Source organism: Pongo pygmaeus, chromosome 19 (genome assembly GCF_028885625.2).
Source record: "Pongo pygmaeus isolate AG05252 chromosome 19, NHGRI_mPonPyg2-v2.0_pri, whole genome shotgun sequence".
Classification (NCBI taxonomy): Eukaryota; Metazoa; Chordata; class Mammalia; order Primates; family Hominidae; genus Pongo; species Pongo pygmaeus.
Window position 1 is genome coordinate 16676909 of NC_072392.2, and position 12305 is coordinate 16689213.

Below are 12305 nucleotides of genomic sequence, written 5' to 3' on the forward strand. Positions count from 1 at the left end.
GGCAGCAAGGAAGAGCATGGACTGCACCCTGGGAGGACAAGGTGCAGCTGCTGGTCCTGCAGATTATAACAGCCCAGCCGAGCCTCTCTGTACCGACCGATGTGACTGCTCCTCTCCCCTCCCTGTGTAAAACACAGTGCCCTCTGCCCAGCACAGACTGCTCTCTAGAAACCTGCACGTCTGCACCTATCAGATTCTGTCTACCAATGTCAGTGGTGTTCTAAAGTTTCTTCCAGCTGTACTTGTTAGTAGAATTATGTAACTTAATGACATAATTTGTAAATCAAGGAAGAATGAAGAGTGGTTTCTCTGAAAACTAATAGCTTTGGAAAGACTTGATATAGAAGTTGAATCAGGTGTGGACTAGACAACTTTAAAAGGCTGGAAAAAAAATCTAGAAGGATTCTGTATTTAGATTGCTTGGAAGTGTCTTTACTTGGAAGTTCTAGCTGTACTTAAAAAAAAGAATTTCTTTTATATAAGACAGTGAGGTTTAATCACTTGTTTATGAAAAAGCCTTGGCCTTAGATCAGAGTTCTGGTAAATGAACGTCTATTTATGCTGTAAGTTAACATGTTTAAGGTATACCTCTGTCATTTTAAAATATTCACATTAACCCACTTTTTCAACTAGCTTCACCAAGTGCCATCAGATAAGAGAGCTTTTCATATACTATTATTTTTAGTTCTTTACCGGGTGCTGATAAAGATTTTATTTCTTGATCTGGGTGCTGGTAACATGGGGGAATTTAGTTTGTGAAAATTCACTGAGCTGTACATTAATGATACTTGCAATTGTACTAAATTGTACAACAATAGAAAGCTGAAAAGTCATACAGGTGGCATATTTATTTGCCATAAATTATCACTATATTTTGTGTTTACCAGGATCCAAAGCCCTGTGAAAAGGCATGGCTGGATCCAAGTGCGTGGGCAGGTGGCTCCGATAAACCTCTCCTGCAGTGTTGCCTCTGTGATGGGGATCAAACGGACTGTGGCTCACGACAGGGTCCACCCCAGGCACTGGAGACTTCGCTGGGATACTTTCCCTCTGGGTAGGGGTCAGTGTCGATTTCCTTTCATGATTGGTAGACTTGTTAGAAGAAACTGTAACTGGAAAAAAAGAGCCAATGCCACAAGTTCTTAAGAAACTTGCAAATATGATAATATTTGTCCATTTCTCAACCATTCAAATACAGACTATATTCATGTATTTGGATCTTCTCTTTCCCCTCAACATTTAACATTCAATATTGCAAAATACGAAAATGTAAACAACTAGTAGAAACTGAGATTTGCAGAGTACTGTCACCTTTCGGATCATAGCACCAGTATTTTACCACCTTATGTAACATTAAAAATAAAATTCAATACTCTTCTTTAAATCTCATTATGAATAATTTTGTTTTTTGTATGACTTTAACATTCTAAATTATTTTGTCCCCACATGTAGTAAACTTCAGTTTTCTCTCATTGCCTGTGTTATGCAACCTCCTTCCTACCCATTAATCACTAGTTTCACTCATTTTTTCCTTGCTCTGTTCTTCCACAATGACTTTCTCATTACTTCACCAATATCTATCTCCTCCCTACTCCAGCCTCTCTTCTTTTAAATGATGTTATTCAGAGTGGTCAGATTGTCCCACCAATAAATATATATTCAAACACTTATTAGCCATCACCCTCAATTTTTTTTTTTTTTTGAGATAGAGTCTTGCTCTGTCGCCCAGGCTGGAGTACAGTGGCGTGATCTTGGCTCGCTGCAGTCTCCACCTCCTGGGTTCAAGCGATTCTCCTGCCTCAGCCTCCCGAGTAGCTGGGACTACAGGAGTGTGCCACCATGCCCAGCTAATTTTTTTTGTATTTTTAGTAGAGACAGGATTTCACCATGTTGGCAAGGATGGGCTCAATCTCCTGACCTCATGATCTGCCCACCTCGGCCTCCCAAAGTGCTGGGATTACAGGTGTGAGCTGCCACACCCAGCCATCCTCAATTTTTTTTAACTGTGGTAAAATATACATAACATAAAATTTACAATGTTAGCCATTTTAAAGGGTACAATTCACAGTGGCATTAAGTACAAGCATGATGGTTGTGTAACCATCACATCTAATTACTAATATTTTGATACTATAAACTTTACCACAATCAAACAAATCTGCCTGCCCAAAGAAAGAAATCACACTGGTTTATCACATCCCTTTCCAAGTCCCAGCGTGCTCAAATATGGAGTGCCCTTCCCTCTGCAGGGCAATTCGCCATCAAAACTAAAGCTACAAGCATTTGGACTCATCTCCCTATCCCTAACAAGGACTTCCCCTTCTCCTCATTCTGTGCTACACCTCTCACACCTGCCAAAACACTCTTCTACAGCTCGCAGTGCCCAGCCCAGGACTTACCATGTGACCCACCAATAAATTTGTATTATAATAAAAAATGGTAAGTGGATGCATTTTTAAGGGCTTCAGGTTGATAGGGACCACTTGGTAAAAATCACTTCTCAACTGATGTAGCTGCCAGTAGCATAGGGTTATAGTGACAACAATAATAACAACAATAACACCAACAGGAATAATTCACATTTATCGAGCCCTTCGTAAATACTCGGCACCATTCTAAGTTCTTTACATGTACTACCTTATTTGATCTTCGTAACAATCCAGAGAGGTAGGTCTTAATGTTACATTATGATTTTACAGATCAGGAAACTAAGCTACAAAAAAGCTAAGTAACTCATCTGAGTTGATGCAGTAAGAATGTTAATTCAAGCTTACGAAGTCTTGTTCCAGAGGCTACTTTCAGCTTTCACACCACACTGCCGCTGAAGGAACAATGTCAAAACTGACTTCCCGAAAACCTTATGCAATTGGCTGAAAATCCACTCTAAAAATATACTTTACTCTATAGCATTTCTGGACTGCATCGTAATCTGCACTTGACTTAAATATTAGGTATTTTACTTAAATTATGCCTACTTTTAAATTAGTAGCCTTCCATACTCCTAGAATCAAGCACGACCTGCAGATCTTGGGATACTCTAAAGCTGACAATTTGATATTTACTACTTGACAAAGGTTGTTTTTTTTTTTTTTTTTTTCTAAATGCAATAAAAAGGATCAGATCAAGCAACAAAAGTAACATACCATCAGAAGTTCTGTTCATCATGGGTGAGCCTCTGGACATGGTGTTTTGATAACTCACAGGGGTCCTCCGTGCACTGGTGTCATCGTAAATCCCAGGGCTCAGTTGTGCTTTGGGAGCTTCATGCAGTGTGGACCTAAGAACGGAGGGGCCAGAGCTTACCACTGACGTGTGTCGGGAACGCACTGTCTCGCCTGCTTTCACATCCTCGTATTTTCCCCGTTCTACCACTTTTATGTTCTCTGGCACAATTTCCAGCGGAGGCATTCCACGGGATAGTTTGCTAGGCCCCGTGATTAAGGATTTGACATTGTGTTTGATGGCAGATTGACCTGAGTTGTTGTCAAACTTTATTGGTGTGCCCTAAAGGGAAAGAAACAAACATTACAGGTGGCAAAGTCATCTGGCTACTTTTCTATCTCAGGTCTATGTCTGGCCCATGGCAGTTACAGTTCACTGTGGTGACCTTTTTTGGTCTGTTTGCAAATCTCAATCACAACCCCACTGATCCCAAGCTGCATACTTTCCCACATTCCACACTCCATGCTATAGACATAAGAAAACCTGATGATAAGAAGTACACAAGGCCAGGCATGGTGGTTCACACCTGTAATCCCAGCACTTTGGGAGGCTGAGGTGGGCAGATCACCTGAGGTCAGGAGTTCGAGACCAGCCTGACCAACACGGAGAAACTCTGTCTCTACTAAAAATACAAAATTAGCTAGGCTTGGTGGCGGGTGCCTGTAATCTCAGCTACTCGGGAGGCTGGGGCAGGAGAATCGCTTGAACCCGGGAGGCAGAGGTTGCAGTGAGCCAAGATCGTGCCATTACACAAAGGCCAAGCGCAGTGGCTCACGCCTGTGATCCCAGCACTTTGGGATGCTGAGGCGGGCAGATCACTTGAGCTCAGGAGTTCGAGACCAGCCTTGTCAACATGGCAAAGCCCTGTCTCTACAAAAATACGAAAATTCTGGGTGTGGTGGTACATGCCCGTAGTCCTAGCTACTCGGGAGGCTGAGGTGGGAGGATCGCTTGAGCCCAGGAGGTCAAGGCTATAGTGAGCTGTGATCACACACCGCACTCCAGCCTGGTCCACAGAGGAAAAAAAAAAAAAAGGGTACAGGAAACTTTCATGTTTACTTCCAGGAGGTCTGACATCTTAAGAACGACTTATAATTATTAAGTCACACTTTTTTAAATGTTCCATAAATATCAGTTACTGACAAAAAGAGCCAAAACTTAGTTACCTGGGAAATGGAACCCTCAATTATCGGCCGTGTGCTCTGGACCATTTCTGGAGTTTTCCGACTTTCCTGAGTTAAAATATCTTGCCTTGGAATCTCATGAATGGAACGCCCCATTTCTTTGATGGTGGTGATGCCATCATATGGTTTTCCTTTGGTAATGGCACCTTCAAATGCTCGTATGGGAGGACTTTCCCTTTTAATTTGTTTGGGATATTTAAGGCCATCTTCAAAGCTTTCAGTTGTTGCTCTTGGTGTCCCTTGAAAAAGAATTCCGGAAACATTAAAATAATGCTGATGGTTGCACAACAATGCCACCGAACTGTGCACTTAAAAATGGGTAAAACGGTAAATTTTGTTACATATATTTTAACATAATTTAAAATAATGCCTTGACATCTTGTAGTTTCTAATTAACTTTCTGTTTACAGTAGATCCTCAAATCAGTATTCATCAATCATTATTTCTTTAGCGTTGCTTGAGATATGATATTAATGCATCATTCATAATAGTCACAGAATAGTTCTGGCATAATAAAGATATCTCTATATTAAAAGATTAAGCAACTATCATCTTCCAATAAATTATGTAGCTCAGAGGCAGAAAAGTAATAACCAAGACTTTAATATTTCAAAAGGGAAAATATCTTGAAAAGCAGAAATACACTGTAAATTAATGTCAAACTATTTTGCCAGGGAGGCAGTTATAAATAAAAATGCAAAACAAGCAGAAAGTTTACCCTGCATTATGGAGCCAGACAATACAGTCCTTTCTTTGAGGTCAGAATGAGGACTCCCCCTGGGTAATGCTCGGCATATCAGCCCTTCCAAAACAAGAAAGCAATTCAATTATTCAACATAATGTATATGTCAACTCACATATACTGAATGCTGTTCTTAAAGTATATGTTTTTGATAAATGCTCTATGAAGGAAAGAATATCAATTTAAGTTTGTGAACTATCCAGAAGTACCTAATATGACATCACACAGTCCTTTGTAAATATTTTCCTAAATAAAAAATGGCCACCAAAGGCATCTAATGAAAGGTTGAAAAGGAAAGATACCTTCAAAGTTAAATCTAAAATCCCAACACTTCTTTATCAAGAGGAAAGAAGATATAGGATTGGAAACCATTGCTTAGGTTTGAAATATACTTCTGATAAAGGGAAAACAGGAAATATGGATACCATAAAAATAGGGAAAATGTATTAAATGAAACATGCAAATTGAAATGAAAGAGTTGTAAATAACCTCCTAAGAAGTTTCACATTATTGTTGCTGATAAATATAAATCAAGGGTTAGAAATAACCACACATATTTACAGTAAAAGTGTGGTTTTTTTTTTAACATACAGAAAAATATAGCTCTTAGAAAATTACACAGGACTTACCCTGCTTTTAGTACTTCATCTAGCTTAAAATTGGTTGAGGCAGGTTAAGATTTAAACAAAGTGGGCCATTAACAAAACAAAATCATACTGATCATGTACTGAAGGCATATCACATGAGTAGCACCAGTTCAGACACCTGCCTCCAACCCTCACACAGTGTTAGGTACGATCCCTTAATTTACAGAGGAAGAAACAGGCTCAGAGGAATTTACCACGGAGGGGTGAAGCTGAAATTTAAATTCATGTCTTTATCCATTACACCACTTTATCTGTCTCACGATTCAAAAAGAAGTTCTCATAATAAACTTTGCCTTTTTTAACTCACTTAGCTGAAACAGGAATAATCTGCAAATTGCATGAACATTCAAATATGGACATTCTAATAGTAACCTATGATATGACCAATTACGCTTAAATTTTACTTCCTTCCATTGTTATGTGCCACTTTATATACAGATATAAACTTAATATAAATATACATTTCAGGTGGAAATGACAGAAATTGCATACAACTTAATTCAACAATGCAAAATTACTATATAAAATAACATGTAACAAAATAACATTCTGAAAACAATGCTTTACCCTCTAACGGTGCTGATACAGGAGACTCCCTCATTGACATCCCTTGCTTTATATTTCCTTCCACTGATTCATAGCTTCTCTTTAAACTGATTTCATGAGCTGTTCTCGGACTCCTAGTCCCTTCTCGGGCATTCTTAATATCTACAGAATACACAAACAAGACTTGCTCAGAGCACATGGTATACAATGTACAGTAAATAGGTTAATTTCATAGTCTATCTTATAAAAATAATAATATTAAAACTTGTCATAACCTACAATAAAATATGTGTAGATGATTCATGAAAATATTTTCATTCATTCAAATATGTTTATTGATGCCTACTGTGTGCTAGGCATAAGCTAGCTTTGCAGATAAGATTAACCAAGTTTCTGCATGAAACTTACCCAATAGTGGTAGGTACAGATTATGTAGTACAATAAGCTATGAAAGGAGAAGTATAATGTGCTATGAAAATGCTAGGAGAGAAACCTAACACCTTCAGGTTCAGATAAGCCTGCTCAGAGAAAGCAATGTGTAAGCTGAGAATGAAGGATGAATAAGAGTTGTTCATGTCAAAGGTAATAGGAGGAAAAAGTACAGGCAGTATGAACAATGAACACAAAGACCCCAAGGTGAGACAGAGAAAGGTACATTAAAAGAACATAAGCTTGGTAACTGGCTAATGTGTAGAGTGGAGTTGGGAGGAAGACTGGGGGGGAGGTAAATATAGGGGACTAAAGGGAAAAGTGAGAAGGGAAAAATGTGAAGAGCTAAGCTGAAAGCAGCTCCTGGAGGGGTTATAAAGCTAAGGTAGGGGCTTGCAGTTATATCAAGGGTGATGGAAAAATCAATCAAGGAGTGACATGGTACACACTTTGAATATGGGTGAGACTGAAGGTAGGGAGATGAGTTAGGTGGCTGCTGGGTTAAAGATGATGGTGACAGTGGTGAATACAGAGTAATGGATGGATTCTAGACACTTTAGGAAAATAAACAGTAATGGCTTAGTGATTTGGTGGATGTGGAAAGAAACAGAGGTGTGTAGACTTCTGATTTGGACAACGTACATTATTAATTTCTTAACCCCAAAAACAAAATGTTAATCATAATATGCCAGACGTGTAAAGGAGAGGGAAACAAGAATGCTATCAAGCGTTTTGCAGCATCTGGCACTATGTACACACATACTTTATTTCTTTGTATTGGAAGAGAAAGAAAGCATAGCTAATGACTACTCCAAGGTCACAGAGTCAGGTGCAAATAAGAACTCAAACTCAGTCAAAACTTTGGCTAATATTTCTATCACATTTGAGTCATTCTTATAAAATACTACTGAGAAAATATAACAAGAATACATCTAAAAAAAAGTACATAGACATTAAAATAGTTTTATTAAGGAGTATTTAATATTCTTATCAAGATTATCAGAATATTATCTACCCTCTAATTCTTTTTGTTTGTTTGTTTGAGACAGAGTCTCGCCCTGTCGCCCAGGCTGGAGTGCAGTGGCCCAATCTCAGCTCACTGCAAGCTCTGCCTCCCGGGTTCACGCCATTCTCCTGGCTCAGCCTCCCGAGTAGCTGGGACTACAGGCGCCCGCCACCACGCCCGGCTAATTTTTTTGGTATTTTTAGTAGAGACGGGGTTTCATCATGTTAGCCAGGATGGTCTCCATCTCCTGACCTTGTGATCCGCCTGCCTCGGCCTCCCAAGGTACTGGGATTACAGGCGTGAACCACCGCGCCCAGCCTATCTACCCTCTAATTCTTAATTCATAAAACATGAATCTCTTCAAAATAAAAGTATTCCATTAAAGTTCAACAAAGGCTCTTTACCTAAGCTAAACTGACTGACCACAGTCGATAATCTTAGCTACCACCTATGGAACATTTAATATGAGCTCTGTGTTGTTAATTACTTTTCATTGACTGAGCTGATATTCACAAAATTCTCATGAGACAAGTATTACTAACCCCATTTACTGAGAGAAAACATAGGCTCAGCAAAGATAAACTGACTTCCAGATAGCAGAAATGTGGGAAAACCCAAGCCTATGTTTTTAGCACATATTGTAATACTGGCTTTGGTGCATACATATAATACTTACTATCATATGACAAGATATGTCCACTTTTGCCTTCATAAATAACATGGCCTTTGGATGCAGCTTCCTCTCTGCCTTTCTCAGGACTGCTGTCTTCAATAGGCATTCTAGAAATGGACCCCTTCACCAAAGCCTCTGTTGGTATGCCAGTCTGGGGCAGAGCCGGGGTGCCCTGCCATCAAATCAAGCATAAATAGCAGAGGAGTCACTCACTCGAGTTTAGGGAAAACACAAAGTGCTCAGAAAATTTAACCTATAACAGAGTCTGGCTAATCTATAGCTTCAAAGAAGAAAGCACACATACATGAAAGGAAATTAGACATTGAATTTTTATCAACATGAAGACATCTTGTACCTTCATCCTTCAACTCAGCCACATAACACTTAAAATTATGACAGGTATATTAGGTGAAATCAACTTTGCTCTCACCTTCATGTGAGGACTCTATTACAGGATTTAACTCTCAGAAGTTTCTCTTAAGGACTAAAACCAAGTAAATGTAACAGCTTTTATTAGGTTGTTGCAAATGTAATTGCAGTTTTTGCATTGTTGAAATTTGCCGTTTGATACTGGAATACATTCTTAAATAAATGTGGTTAAGTTCTTGTTTTCTTTTGAATGTAGTTATGTAATATATCATTTTAATGTGCATTTGTCACTTTGTTTTTTGTTAATGACTTATTACTTGCTGTTTTATATTTATTTTAGACGATGAAAATTATGTTATACAAAAAGCAAATTCAAGTGATTTTCTTATTCAAGTTCAAAATGGGTCGTAAAGCAGCAGAGACAATTCATAACATCAACAATGCATTTGGCCCAGGAACTGTTAACAAGCATACAGTGCAGTGGTGGTTCAAGAAGTTTTACAAAGGAAACAAGAGCCTTGAAGATGAGGAGCATAGTGGCTGGCCATCGGAAGTTGACAACAACCAACTGAGAGCAATCATTGATGCTGATCGTCTTACAACTACACGAGAAGTTGCCAAAGAACTCAACGTCAACCATTCTATGGTTGTTTGGCATTTGAAACAAACTGGAAAGGTGAAAAAGCTCAGTAAGTGGGTGCCTCATGAGCTGAGCGAAAATTTTAAAAACTGTCTTTTTGAAGTGTCTTCTCTTATTCTAGGCAACAACAAACCATTTCTCAATTGGATCATGACATCCGATGAAAAGTAGATTTTATACAAAAACTAGCGACAACCACCTCAGTGGCTGGACTGAGAAGAAGCTCCAAAACACTTCCCAAAGCCAAACTTGCACCAAAAAAAGGTAGTCTGCTGCCAGTCTGAGCCACTACAGCTTTCCGAATCCTGGCAAAACCATTACCATATGTCAAGTATGCTCAGCAAATGAATGAGATGCACTGAAAACTGCAATGCCTGCAGCCAGCACTGGTCAACAGAAATAGCCCAATTCTCCACGACAACACCTGTGTCACACAACCAATGCTTCAAAAATTGAATGAATTGGGCTACGAAGTTTTGCCTCATCTGCCATATTCACCTGACCTCTCTCTCTACCACTTATTCAAGCATCTCGACAACTTTATGCAGGGAAAATTCTTCCACAACCAGCAGAATGCTTTCCATGGCTGGGTGTAGTGGCTTGCGCCTGTAATCCCAGCACTTTGGGAGGCCGAGACGGGCGGATCACCTGAAGCCAGGGGTTCAAGACCAGCCTGGCCAACATGGTGAAACCCCATCTCTACTAAAAATACAAAAATTAGCCAGGTAGGGCTGCGCACACCTGTAATTCCAGCTACTTGGGTGGCTGAGGCAGGAGAATCACTTGAACCCTGGAGGCAGAGGTTGCAGTGAGCTGAGATGGCACCACTGTACTCCACGCTCCAGCCTGGGCAACAGAGCAAGACTCTGTCAAAAAAGAAAGCAAGCAAAAAGGAAGGAAAGGAAAGGTAAGGAAAGGGAAGGAGAGGAGAAGGGAGGAGAGGAGAGGAGAAGGGAGAGGAGGAGGGGGAGGGGAGGGGAGGGGAGGGGAAAGAAAAGGAAGGGAGGAAGAGAAAAGAAAAGAGAAAAGAGAAAGAAAATGCTTTCTAAGAGTTTGTCGAATCTCAAAGCATGTATTTTTATGCTACAGGAATAAACAAGATTATTTCTCATTGGCAAAAATGTGTTGATTGTAATGGTTCCTATTTTGATAAAGATGTGTTTGAGCCTAGTTATAATGATTTAAAATTCACAGTCCGAAATCACATCTTTGCACCAACCTAATATAAATTTTCTAATAAAAATAAGATGATAAAGTAAGTTTTAAATTTAGAGTACTACAACTTTCTCTCAAATTGTGATATGAGGGAAAAATAACTTTCAAATATCAAACTGACTACTAGATTGTTAGGCCTTTGGATGCCTCCATGTTGTGACACTGATTCAGTTTAGGTCAGGTTATCTATATTTTCACCATCATCAATCCTCCTCTGGGGTTGCCAATGACCATGATTCTTTTTACCCTTCCTTTAAGCAGCAAGCCCTTCCTTCAAGGAAAATTGTTCATAGAACCTAATACGTAGAGCATTTTGCAAGAGAGAGTAGCTTGGCATAAAATAGGAGTTAGAGGCCTAGACTGAGTTTACTCACACATTTAGGGTCACCACTATACTCTGAGGACTGCTAAAACCCTAGAGAGCACAATCTGATACCATATGCTTAAGAAAAGCGATAAGAGACATACATTTACTTGTCCAGTCATTAAGTGAACTCATTAGTAAGTGTCTAGAAATCCTTAACACCCACTTCAGAAGTACTCATGTCAAATGCACAAACAGATTTTAAACAGATAAAATTTAGTCCCCTTTGGCCCAGTTCATACTCTTTCTTCCCACAGTTTGGATGCCAGAGTGAAGAGAAAGAATAATACATACAGGCCCATTTACTTCCCTCTGTCCATATTAAAGTATTAACTTGCTGTTAAAACAGAAACACACTGAGCCAATAGAAAAGGAGACTTTTTTTTTTTGAGACGGAGTCTTGCTCTGCCACCCAGGCTGGATGGAGTGCAGTAGCACAATCTCAGCTCACTGCAACCTCCACCTCCCAGGTTCAAGTGATTCTCCTGCCTCAGCCTCCTGAGTAGCTGGGATTACAGGCGCACACCACTATGCCCGCCTAATTTTTGTATTTTTAGTAGAGACGGGGTTTCACCATGTTGGTCAGGCTGGTGTCAAACTCCTGACCTCGTGATCCACTCGCCTTGGCCTCCCAAAGTGCTGGGATTACAGGCGTGAGCCACCACGCCTGGCCTAAAAAGAGAGATTTTAAGAGTCAGTATGTAACTTTCTTTTCTTCTGTTTTTAACTTAACCACTCAAGGAAGTAGTATGTAAACTACATTTCAGAAAGAAATCACCTGGGAACCTCATTAAAATGAGGATTTTAATTCACATGATCTAGAGTGGGGACTGACATTTCTGCATTATTCTAGCAAGCTTCCCAGTGATGCCAATGCTTTGGTGCACAAACCACACTTGGCCAGCAAAGCCCTAGCTGAATCAGCGAAGGGCTTGGGAAAACACAGACTGCCAGTCCCCACCAACGAGGGTTGGGTTTCAGTAAATCTGCGGTAAGCTCTGAAAACTTATATGTGTAGCAATTTTCTAGGTGATTCTGATGCTACTGGTGTCGGGATCATACTTCGAGAACAACTGTCTTATAGGATAGCAATTCGGCAAAGAAAAAACTTGTGACAATGAATGAACACTTTAGAAAATGCAAGGCACAGGTTTCTGTTTACAATGATTTCCCAAAACAGAATTTTCCCTCTTACGCGTATACATAAAGAGGCTAAGAACTTTTAAAATATCAAGTTAAAATTAACAACTAACTGAGAGAAATTTTAT

At 39.6% G+C, this 12305-nt stretch overlaps 1 protein-coding gene across 15 annotated transcripts in view; it reads right to left on the reverse strand.

Moving 5' to 3' along the window:
• The window catches only part of NCOR1 (nuclear receptor corepressor 1), a 183432-nt gene that overhangs the window by 36902 nt on the left and 134225 nt on the right, over positions 1–12305 (reverse strand). For all 15 annotated transcript variants that reach the window (XM_063656590.1, XM_063656592.1, XM_063656586.1 and 12 more), the window contains 6 exons: positions 8453–8621; positions 6363–6503; positions 5125–5208; positions 4389–4645; positions 3144–3504; positions 885–1112 (listed from right to left, as the gene is read on the reverse strand). In XM_063656590.1, coding sequence (XP_063512660.1) covers positions 885–1112; positions 3144–3504; positions 4389–4645; positions 5125–5208; positions 6363–6503; positions 8453–8621 — 1240 coding nt within the window. The remainder of the gene's footprint in view (positions 1–884; positions 1113–3143; positions 3505–4388; positions 4646–5124; positions 5209–6362; positions 6504–8452; positions 8622–12305) is intronic.